Source organism: Scyliorhinus torazame, chromosome 18, assembly GCF_047496885.1.
Source record: "Scyliorhinus torazame isolate Kashiwa2021f chromosome 18, sScyTor2.1, whole genome shotgun sequence".
NCBI classification, from domain to species: Eukaryota; Metazoa; Chordata; class Chondrichthyes; order Carcharhiniformes; family Scyliorhinidae; genus Scyliorhinus; species Scyliorhinus torazame.
In genome coordinates this window covers 21,572,919-21,585,195 of record NC_092724.1, presented here as the reverse complement: position 1 = coordinate 21,585,195, position 12,277 = coordinate 21,572,919, and the positions used below count along the sequence as shown (strand labels likewise).

Below are 12,277 nucleotides of genomic sequence, written 5' to 3'. Positions count from 1 at the left end.
CTGCAGTTCCTCTTCTGGCCACTCCAGAGCTGTACCTGGAGAAACTCACCAAAAGTCCTGCCTTATGCCAATTAACATTTGTTAGAGCGTAATGTGGCACTGGGGCAATTGGAGCCGGTAGGGATGTGTTCCCTGCCGACTCTTCGGATGGTGGGGCCAAGCCCCCCCCTCCCCCCCATCCTAAAAATTCAGGCTCGGGTACAATGGGGTGGGCATTCCAAGCCAAGACAAGAGTGACCAGTCAAGACAATCACAAGCCTGGTCAAGGGGCACAGTTCGAGCAGGCCGATTTTTCTACCCACCTGGTCCCAGAGTCTGCACCAATCCAAGATTAACCTCCTAAAGAAGAAACACCTGGAGGAGTGAATTAGGTGTCTGATGGGGCGGGTGAGGAGTTAGATTATCTGTGGGGTGGGAGGGGTGGAGAGCTTTGGATCCCTACAGTAACTTGGTCATAAGGCTTGGATTGAATTCAACAAAAGGGTTTCCTCATTCCCCTGATCGAGATAGAATCCCAGAATTACTCAGCACAGAAGGAGCCGTGTAAGGGCTGTTTAGTGCCTTATTTCCCCTTTCTTTTATTTTGCTGTTGTTATTTTTGATCCATGGATGATTAATGGACATGTGTCTTTATGTCAAACTGCAGAGAGACTGAGTAATTCAGAAGTTACAGGAGAGAACACTCTGCTAGTCTCTGCTGGTTTGAAAAGGAGCTCAAGACTTGTCGGCACCAGAGAGAGATATAGATTTCATTGATTGGCTGGTGGCCAAAGAATTGGCCAAAAGGCTGTACTCTGCCCAGTACCAGGTGGTGATTGGATCCTATCCCAGTGGGATGGCTTTCAGAGACCTGAGGGAGCAGTTAAGTCTTTGACACAGAAAGACAAGATCCTGCTTTCTCTCCATCTCCAGAAAGGCTGTGAGTGCTGGAATCCTGAAGCTGCAGAGAACTTGAATTAATGAATTTACAGGGGAACCATTACAGGCTGCAAACAAAGACAAGAACTTGCTCTCCCTCTCTCTCTCCAAAAAGGCTGTGAGTGCGGTATTTCTGAAACTACAGAAACCTCAATGAATCTGCAGTAAAACCTTGAACTGAAAGTGAAGTTTCAAGTGCAGCAAGATGCTAGAAACCACTATCCGAAACAAAGACTCTGGCGGGATTCTCCGAACCCCGCCGGGTCGGAGAATCGCTGGGGGGCGGCGTGAATCCCGCCCCCGCCGAATTCTCCAGCGCTGGGGTTTTGGTGGGGGTGGGAATCGCGGAGCGCCAGTCGGCGGCCGCTACCTGCGGCCCCCCGGCGATTCTCCGGCCCGTGATGGGCCGAGTGGCTGCCCGTTTTCAGCGGGTCCCGCCGGCGTAAATCACAACAGGTCCTTACCGGCGGGACCTGGCTCTACGGGCAGCCTGCAGAGTCCTCGGGGGGGGGGGGGGGGGAAGAGCGGGGGGATCTGGCCCCGGGGGGTGCCCTCACGGTGGCCTGGCCCGCGATCGGGGCCCACCGATCCGCGGGTAGGCCTGTGCCGTGGGGGCACTCTTTCCCTCCGCACCGGCCGCTGTCAACCTCCGCCATGGCCGGTGCGGAGAAGAACCCCCCTGCGCATGCACTGGGATAATGGCAGCATACGCTGGCGCTCCTGCGCATGCGCCAACTCGCACCGGCCGGCGGAGGCCCTTCAGCGCCGGTTCGCGTGGCGCCAAGCCCTTCCGCACCGGCTGACACGGCACCAAACACTCCGGCACTGGCCTAGCCCCTGAAGGTGCGGAGGACGCCGCACCTTCGGGGCGGACCGACGCCGGAGTGGTTCACGCCACTTCTCGGCCCGCCCCACCAGTTCGCGGAGAATCCTGCCCTCTATTTTCCCTTTACTTATGAAATTTCCCCCCTTTCCCCCTCTGTGTTTGTCTGTCTTATGTGTGTGTGTGTGGAGGGTGGGGGCAAGCTAAAATGGTAATAAGGTATCAATAGTTTACCAATTGCACTTGCTGCATATTTCACTATAGTTCTTCTTATAAATAAACAGTAATTGTGTTTGCATTTACAAACCAGGTGACTGTAATTATTAGGCAGCCAAGGGCCAAAGACTTTGGGTATTTGTCTAAGAATTATTGGTTAATTCACTTGTGCTGTGACTCCAGGTCAAGAGCTGACCGCTAGAACTGACCGCACCTTAGCCCAGGGTGTCGTAACAGGCCCGTTGAGAATAGACAATGCTTTTTGGACCAGGATGAATACTTATTGGTCTCTCTTGCCTTGTGGACTTTATTAACTCAAGGCTCAACCATTCCAATGGAATCCCGACATGCCTCACACCTTCTACCCTCTGTAACCCATAGATCATCCAAAACCTTGCTGCCTCTGTCCTAACCCACACCAAATCCCATCCGCCCATCACCCATGTGCCCCCAGTGCAATTCCTTGATTTTAATATTATCGACCTCATGTTCAAATCCCTCCATGGCCAGTTTGCCCCTCTCTATTTCTGTAATCTCCTCCGGCCCCATAACCCTCCAAGATCTCTGCACTCCTCTAATTCTGGCACCTTTCGCACCCCAGATTTCCACTTCTCTGGCACTGATAGCCACACCTTCAGCTGCCTGGAGCTCAAGTTCTGGAATTCCCTCGCTACACCTTTCTGCTTCTCTCTCTCCTCCTTTAAGATGCTCCATAAAACATAACTTCAACTAAGCTTTTGGTCACCCATCCTAAAATCTCCTTATTCAGCGCAGTGTCAGATTTTGTTTGATAACATTTCTAGGAAGTGCCTTGGGTGGAGTTCCTACCACAAAGTTGTGATATAAATGCAAATGGTTGTTTGGTAGTACATAACTTCAGTATTGCTGCCAACAAGATACATACTGAAGTTTTTCGACTTGCACTCAACAGGATAATTCACAGTATAAGGGGAAAACAACGGGTGCAGCACAGTGGCGCAGGGATAGCACTGCTGCCTCATGGCGCCGAGGTCCCAGATTCGATCCCAGCTCTGGGTCACTGTCCGTGTGGAGTTTGCACATTCTCCCCGTGTTTTCATGGGTTTCGCCTCCCACAACCCAAAGATGTGCAGGGTAGGTGGATTGGCCACGCTAAATTGCCCTGAATTGGAAAAAAATAATTGGGTATTCTAAAGTTAAAAAAAAATAAAATAAGGGGAAAACAACAATCTATACTGCATGGAAAGTAAGTGCTGATTGGTAGAGGTATAGCCACGGAGAATGCACTAGTTGATGACCATTGACAGTTAACTGCCGAGCGTTGTTTGGAATTTAAACCAGGCAGCATGACTCTTGATGCTCCGACGTCTCTCTTTTTCAGGAATATATATGTAAGCTGTTGTGGTTTATGCAAGTGATCATCTTGACGGTTTTTAATGCAATGGGATTATAGAGAGAGTTCAGATACAGGGCAGCAGAGTTTTGCATGAGCTAAAGTTTATGAAGGGTGACAGGTGAGAGGTTGGGGATGAGAGCACTACAACACTCCATTCTGAAGGTAAGAAAGGTCCAGTTTCTCTGTGGATTCTATACAAAGTTTTCAGCTCTGAACTCAAGGTTCAAATCCAATTGAGACTGCTGCCTGCACGTCTCCAACTCGTGAATAGGGTTTGGGCCAAAGGCCCCAACGGTGATGAGCACCAACCTATTGTACAAACCCACTGGTGAATCAGTGACAATGAAGCAACCACATTGTGGATGGGTGTAGGAGCGAAGACATTCTGCACACGTGCAGTTGGTGCCGTTGTGAGGTTAAGACTGAGGCAAAGGATTGGAGGGGAAAGGAGTTACACGTTCATCAAGCAGAGATGCGCACAGCTCTGACCATGAGGGTAGACCACACATGGGTGTCCCATCACCGTGTGGGAGCATCGCAGGCACAGACACAGATGCAAATTCCATCACTATTTGAGGGGAAAGGGTAACGGGATCTTCACTTAAGTAAGTGTGGACCCAGCACTCTAAGACTGAGCTTGGAAGTGCAAAGGAAACAGATACACATCTAGCTGTTGGAGGGGGGCAGGGTTCAGCTAGTGTTCTGCTATTGGACTGAGCTTGTGTGCCTGACTGAATCTCAAATATCATGGCTTCTAAATTTAACCCCAAGAAGCAACTTCCAGCTGTGCCAACAAGGACCTGACCAAAGCTTTTTCACCTTTTAGCTCAATGACTTAGAATTTGCCCCCAATATTTCCCCCTCCTCCTTCCCCTTTTGCCCAGCCCTTCTCTGAAGCAAGGCTGAGTCGTGCTGATGTCAGCGGATCCAAGATGCTATACCTCCTGACACCTCACACTTATCCAAAGTCCCCCAGAGGGGCAGACAATTTTCCAAGTGTTGGCGAGGGAAAGGGGGATTGGGATCCCAGCTGATCTGAATTCTGGAGGGGAGAGGGGTTCAGCGTCTCGCCAGTGGGGGATGGGAATGAAGGCGAGGCAAAAGGACCGCACTCAAAAATTGGGAGGGGCGACATTGTGACACTCTTACAAGTGGTTCTGGCAATGGAAAGGCTCTACTGAACCAGCCTTCTTGTGAGGGGATGGAGGCACATAACCAGATCATATGGTTTTCTTTAGTGATGTTGGTTAAGAGATTAAAATTGGCCCCAGAACACTGGCAGTGGCTAGGTGAGGGTGGCGGGGCTGGGTGAGGGTGGCAGGGCTGGGTGAGGGTGGCAGGGCTGGGTAGGGGTGACGAGGGCAGTCGAGGGGGGTGGTTGTGGGGGTAGGGCAGGGAAACCTCCCGTATTCTTCTTCAAAACAGCGAAATGTGATCTTCTACATCCACCTGGCATGGCAGGAATGACTCAGGAAGGGCAGCATGGTGGCGCAGTGGTCAGCACTGCTGCCTCATGCCGCCGAGGACCCGGGTTCGATCCCGGCCCTGGATCGCTGTTGGTGCAAACCCAAGAGGGGGCGTAAGGACAGTCCTAGCAACTATAGGCCGGTTAGTTTAACATCAGTGGTGGGAAAGGATTTGAAATCTGTAATCAGGGAAAGAAATATGGAGGCATGTCGCAGCATTTGGAGAGGTTTGAGTTAATTAAGTAGAGCCAGCGCGGGTTTGTAAAATACAGGTCATGTTTGACTAATAGAATTTTTGATGAAGTAACAGAGAAGGTCGATGAAGGGAATGTGGTTGATGTTGTCTATATGGATTTTCAAAAAGTGTTTGACAAGGTACTACATAAAAGGGTGGTTAAAAATATTGAGGCTTATGGAATAATCACTTGACAGTACAGAACTTGAGTATTACTGCAAAAAGAAACATGCAAATGAAGCTTTTTGTCTTGCACTCATCAGGACAGACACAAGATTTCAAAATTTCAAATGGAGAAACAATTCATACTGCATGTGAAAAGAGTGTAGATTGGGTGGCAAGCTGAGTCTGATTGGTCAAAGCATTGCCATGGAGAATGCACCATGGCACTATTGCCCCACCTCCCTGATTCAGCTAATCCTTAGAAGACAGATCTATAGAATCCCTACAGAGACGTAGGAGGCCATTCGGCCCATCAGGTCCGCACCGACCTTCTGAAAGAGCACCGTACCTACGCCCAGTCCCTAACCCTATCCCCATAGTCCCACCTAACCGTCACATCTTTGGACTGTGATTGGAAACCGGAACACCCGGAGGAAACACACGCAGAAGACATGGTGAGCACTTGCAAACTCCAATGAGACAGTCACCAGAGGCCAAAATTGAACCCGGGTCCCTGGAGCTGTGAGGCAGCAGCGCTAACCAGTGCCACCGTGCCGTCCTTGGGAAAAGTTTTTCCATTCCTACCCTACCTAGGAATGGAGAAACGGTGCTCTTTCCGAGGGTCGGTGCAGACTTGATGGGCCGAATGGCCTCCTACTTCTCTGTAGGGATTCTACAGATCTGTCTTCTAAGGATTATCTGATTATAGAAGGGCTCAGGGAGACAGATTTATAATGTTGGGTAAGAGGTACTGGGGGAGGGGGGTGTAAGAAATAACTTTTTTCCACAGGGAGTGATAATGACCTGGAACTCACTGCCCATGATGATGGAGACAGAGACAATCAATGACTTCAAAAGGAAGTTGGGTGGGTAATTGAAGGAAACAAACTCACAGGGTTACGGGGATAGGTGACAGGGGCGGGGGGTGCGGGACTGATTGGATTGTTCTCTGAGATACTGGCATGGAATTGATGGGCCAAATGGACTCCTTTTGTGCTGCAACTGACTCTACGATAGATGGAAATTCAGTTTAATGCCCCACCCGAAAGAATACTTACCAAAACTAGTTTAATGATGAGGTGTTTCTCATAGGCACTCTGTAAGCGGTAGTTCTCTGCAAGAAGGAAATACAGAGAAAGGTGATTCAGACACATTGTTAGGACACTGAAACCTCCCATAACGGTTAGAAAGCAATCAGCAGTGAGGCTGATAGGAATTGGGGTGCTGTGTGAACCCTCGTGTTTCTCACAAGCTCACTGCTGACCCTGTACTGACTGACCATATTTTCATTCAGGTATTCGGGCAACTAAAAACCCCTGGATTATTGAGCTTGTTTCAAAAATAAAATTTAGAGTACCCAATTCATTTTTTCCAATTAAGGGGCAATTTAGCGTGGCCAATCCACCTACCCTGCACATTTTTGCGTTGTGGGGGCGAAACCCACGCAAACACGGGGAGGATGTGCAAACACCACACGGACAGTGACCCAGAGCCGGGATCGAACCTGGGACCTCGCCGCCGTGCTAACCCACTACGCCACCGTGCTGCCCACGATTATTGAGCTGTTACTAGGTTGCTCAGATGTAACAAGCTGCTGCACACCCCTGTACGGGTTGCAGCAGATCAGGAACATCCCCCAAGCTCACCAAAATTCTCCCCAACCATTAAAAGTTATTACTCCAAAAGATTTGTTTGGGTGCAGCCGAGACGGAGTCCTCCGTAATGCAGGGACAGAAGCAGGCCATTCAGCCCCTCCAGTTTGTTGCACTATCCACATGGTTAATGTGCACCTCAACTCCATTTATCAACAAAAATCTGTCCATCTCAGGCGTGAAAGATCCAATTGCCCCCTTTTCCGGGAGAGAGTTCCAGAATTCCACTAGCCTTCCTGTGAAGAGGTGCTTCCTGGCACCACCCCTGGATAGCCTGCCTCCAGCTTTAAGGTTCTTGTTGTAACACACACGGACCCACGAGGCTGGCCCCATTAGGCTCCCCGTGAGTCTCGTGGAATACGAGCTTCCCCGCTGTGGAGCGGAGCCGCCTTATCAGCGGGAGAGGAAATCAGAGTATATAAATCCAGCCCGAGTGTGAGCCAGGGCCATAGTCCCTTCCGGGACCTGCGTACATAGTCTTTTCATATCTCTGGAAATAAACCTTTTATTCCCTAATGCTTGCACTGTGGCTGCTGCTTCTGTGAACTCAATAGTTCTTGCCCCTTGTTTTCGACTCCCCCACCACCGCACTGCCCCAACAGAGGAAATGGTTCCTCTCTGTCAACCCCTCTCAAATCCTTTAATCATCTTAAACGCCTCAGGCAGATCATCACTTAATCATTCTTACACAAGGGAAGGCGAGTCAAGATTGTGCAACCTGCTCTCATAATTTAGCCTTCTAATCCTCAATAATAATAATCTTTATTAGTGTCACAAGTAGGCTTATATCAACACTGCAATGAAGTTGCTGTGAAAATCCCCCAGTCGCCACACTCCGGCGCTTGTTCGGGAACACGGGGGGAGAATTCAGAATGTCCAATTCATCTAACAGGCATGTCTTTCGGGGCTTGTGGGAGGAAACCGGAGCAGCCGGAGGAAACCCACGCAGACACGGAGAGAACGTGCAGACTCCACACAGACAGTGGCCCCAGCCGGGACTCGAACCTGGGACTGGGACCCTGGTGCTGTGAAGCAACAGTGCTAACCACTGTGCTATCATCCAGGAAAGTGGGAACTGAAGGGGTATGTGTGTGGGGGTGGGGGGGTGACTCTACCGGTTGGGAATCTGGGAAGTTGAAAAATTGGTTTGAATTGGTTTTGAATTGATAACTTGGGTTAGAGAGTGGGGTTCCAGAGTGAAACTAGTTACCAGTAATGTTTGTGCATCGACGATGGTGACTGAGGAATATGCCAGGCTGGGAGGTAACGGGCTGTGGTGGAATACAATTTTGCTTGTCAATGATACGCAGCGCCTCATGATTGCTTAGTTTTGAGCTATTGGATTGGTCATGTGATATTAAATCTCAGGTCGGCATTGTATGTGCGTTTGTGATCTTTTTTTTGCGTTTGTGATCTTAACCTTTTTGTGGATTTTTTGGGGGTAACGCAGTGGTTAGCACTGCCGCCTCACGGCACCGAGGACCCTGGGCTTTCATAATTTAGCCTTCTAATCCTCAATAAAAGTTGGAGGACCCCCCGGGCCTCCAACTCCCCCCCCCCCCCCCCCCCCCTCCCCGCGGGGCCCCATCCTTCCAACAACCGCCACACACACTCCCACACAGCCCCCACTTCGAACCATTTCGCCCAACCCCACCCAGCACCAAAGAAAACAGAACAGAACATCCCCCAAAACACAGTAACCCCCCTAGGGACCCCCTCCCAACAAACCCTCAGTTCGAGTCCAACTATTCAGTTCGGATAAAAGTCCATGCCTCCTCCGGCGTCTCAAAGTAATGGTGCCGGCCCTGAAACGTGACCCACAATCGCGCCGGCTGCAGCATCCAGAATGTCACCCCCTTCCGATGCAGAACCACCTTAGCCCGGTTGTAGCCGGCCCTCTTCTTGGCCACCTCCTCGCTCCAGTCCTGATATATTCGGATCTCTGTGTTCTCCCACCTGCTGCTCCGTTCCTTTTTGGCCCATCTCAGGACACACTCCCTGTCCACCAAGCGGTGGAACCGCACCAGTACCGCCCGCGGAGGCTCGTTGGCCTTGGGCCTCCTTGCCAGGACTCGGTGAGCCCCATCCAGCTACATGGACCTCGGGAAAGCTCCCATGCCCATCAGCGTGTTAAGCATCGTGACCACGTATGCCCCGGCATCCGACCCCTCCACTCCCTCCGGGAGACCCAGAATCCGAAGATTCTTCCTCCTTGACCGATTTTCCACATCCTCAAACGTCTCCTGTCACTTCTTGGGCAGCACCTCGTGCGCCTCCACCTTCACCGCCAGGCCCAAGATCTCACCCTCATTCTCCGAGGCCTTTTGCCGCACTTCCCGGATCGCCGCCCCTTGGGCCTTCTGGGTCACGACCAGCTTGTCAATCGACGCCTTCATCGGCTCCAGCAGCTCTGCCTTCAGGTCCGCAAAGCAGTGCTTGAGGAATTCCTGCTGCTCCTGCGACCACTGCGCCCACGCTGCCTGGTCTCCACCCGCCGCCATCTTGCTTCTCCTCCCTCGCACTTTTTGCTGCACCAAAATCACTTTTTTGACCGCTCCACTCCTGGTCCAACCCATACAGTGCCGGGGGAACTGTACTGTCACCTTCCCACACTGGGAACCGTCGAACAAATGCCGCTAGGGCCCCTAAAAAGAGCCCAAAAGTCCGTTTCTGACGGGAGCTGCCGAACGTGCGACTTAGCTCCGCATAGCCGCAACCGGACGTCCTCAGTATGGTGACTGTTGTATTGTAGAAAATGTGACAGCCAATTTGCACACAGCAAGATCCCACAAACAGCAATGTGATAAACGATCAGATAATCTGTTTTAATGATGTTGATTGAGAGATAAACATTGGACAGAACAGGGCATATTAATAGGGGTATGGAGTACTAGAACAGGGAAGTTATGTTGAATTTTATAGGTTATTAGTCCAGCCTCAGCGAGAGTATTGTGTTTAGCTCTGGGCACCACACTTGAGGAAGGATGTGAAGGCATTAGACAGAGTGCAGAAAAGATTCACGGACATGGTTCCAAGGATGAGGAACTTCCGTTATGAAGATAGATTGGAGAAGTTAAGACTGGTTTCCTTTGAGAGAAGGTGGCTTTGGGCAGTTTTGAGAGAGGTATTCAAAATTAGGAGGGGTCCGGACAGAGATAGGGAGAAACCGATCAAAAGATCGGGAATGAGAGGGCACAGCTTTAAAGCAATTAGCAAAAGAAACAAAAGTGATATGAGAAAAACTTTTTAGCGTAGCACATCTGGAATGTACCGCCTTAGATTGTGGTGGAGGCAGATTCAGCCAAAGCATTCAAAATGGAATTAGATAGTTATCCAAAAGAAAGAACCTGCAGGGAAGAAGCCAGGGGAATGGTACTAGATGAGTTGTTCATTCGGAGAATCAGTGCAGAGAGGATGGGCCAAATAGTCTCTTACTGGACCGCAAAAATTGACTTCAGGAAGCAAAGTACTGTACACACCCCTGTCCACATCAATGGGGGCGATGGTGGACAGCTTCAAATTCCAAGATGTGCACACCACCAACAATCTGTCCTGGTCCACCCACGTCAACGCTACGACGAAGAAAGCACAACAGCGCCTATACTTTCTCAGGAAACTAAGGAAATCCAGCATGTCCACATTGACTCTTACCAATTTTTACACATGCACCATAGAAGGCATCCTATCTGACTGCATCACAGCCTGGTATGGCAACTGCGTGGCCCAAGACCGTAAGAAACTACAGAGAGCCGTGAACACCGCCCAGTCCATCACACAAACACATCTCCCATCCGTTGACTCCATCTACACCTCCCGCTGTCTTGGGAAAGCAGGCAGCATAATCAAAGACCCCTCCCACCCGGCTTACTCACTCTTCCAACTTCTTCCATCGGGCAGGAGATATAAAAGTCTGAGAACACGCACGAACAGACTCAAAAACAGCTTGTTCCCCGCTGTTACCAGACTCCTAAATGACCCTCTTATGGACTGATCTGGTCTCTTCACACATCTTCTCTACTGAGTAGTACTACACTCCTGTATGCTTCACCAGATGCCTGTGTCTATGTATTTACATTGTATATTTTATGTTTGCCCTATTATGTATTTTCATTTCATATACGGAATGATCTGTCTGAGCTGCACGCAAAACAATAAACAAATTCAATCCAATCCAATTCAGTGACAGGGAGAACTTCCCGACTCTTCTTTAGACAATAACATGGGATCTTTACTTCCACCTTGGAGAGCAGATAGGACCTCAGTTTACTGCCTCACCTGAACGGCAGCGGTCTCAATTTTCCTGCCATTCACGCTGGCGGGATCTACTGGTCCTGCCGACGATGCACCCCGCTATGGGTTTCCCAACGGCGAAAGGTTCATTTGATGGGAAACCCCATTGACAACGGCGGGAGCAGAAGATGTTGCCGTCTGCCAATGGAGTGCTGTCCCTGCCGCTACGAAACGCACGGCAGGCTGCACGGGAAACCCCGCCCAGCATCTCCGGTAGTGCAGCACTCCCTCAGTGCAGCACTGCTTTGTCCCAGCGTAGAGATTTGTGTTCAAATCTCCAGAGTGGGTCTTGAACCCACAACCTTCTGACTCGAAGGCGAGAGCAATACCCAATGAGTCACGAATGTCACGTAAACATATAGGGCGGGATTCTCCGGTTGCGTCTGCCCTGCGACAGGAGACTCCAGCTCGAGGTCAATGGAGTGGCATTCTTCCAGCCTATAGATGTGAAATATATACACCTGTGGGTTAAAACGCAGAGTCACATAGCAACACCTGTGGCTCTTCAGCGAATTTCATTGGCGAACACTAGTGTAGAGGAAGCTTTTCTATGGGATATCTGACTGGGAGATAGATGATAGACAAACCTTGGTGGAAAGATTACTTCAGTGGCATGGACCTACAACATATAACTTAACTTATTAAGTCCAGCAACAACCTGGTGCAAGCAATAATGGCTGATGGGGAAACTGCTTTGCCATTTTTCCTGGGAGTAACACTGGATTTTCAATGTAGAGAGGCAGGGAGCTGTAAAATTCCACAAGTCCCGTCTAGTTGGGCAGGGTAGGTGGATTGGCCGCGCTAAATTGCCCTGTAATCGGAAAAAATGAATTGGGCACTCTAAATTTATTTATTTTTAAATATATCTTTTGATAGCAAAATTCTATCAACCTCAAAGTTAAAAAAAAAAATTTTTGTGTATCCAATTAATTTTTTCCAATTAAGGGACAATTTAGCGCGGCCAATCCACCTACCCTGCACATCTTTGTGGGGGCGAAACCCACGCAAACACGAGGAGAATGTGCAAACTCCACACGGACAGTGACCCAGAGCCGGAATCGAACCTGGGACTTCGGCGCCGTGGGGCAACAGTGCTAACCCACTGCGCCACCGTGCTGCCCTCTCAAAGTTAAAATTAAC

At 50.0% G+C, this 12,277-nt stretch overlaps 1 protein-coding gene across 3 annotated transcripts in view; it reads right to left on the bottom strand.

The window, feature by feature from the left end:
- Nucleotides 1–12,277, bottom strand: part of LOC140395024 (anoctamin-8-like) — a 172,031-nt gene that overhangs the window by 72,004 nt on the left and 87,750 nt on the right. For all 3 annotated transcript variants that reach the window (XM_072482345.1, XM_072482344.1, XM_072482346.1), the window contains exon 11: nucleotides 6,254–6,309. In XM_072482345.1, the coding sequence (XP_072338446.1) occupies nucleotides 6,254–6,309 (56 nt within the window). The remainder of the gene's footprint in view (nucleotides 1–6,253; nucleotides 6,310–12,277) is intronic.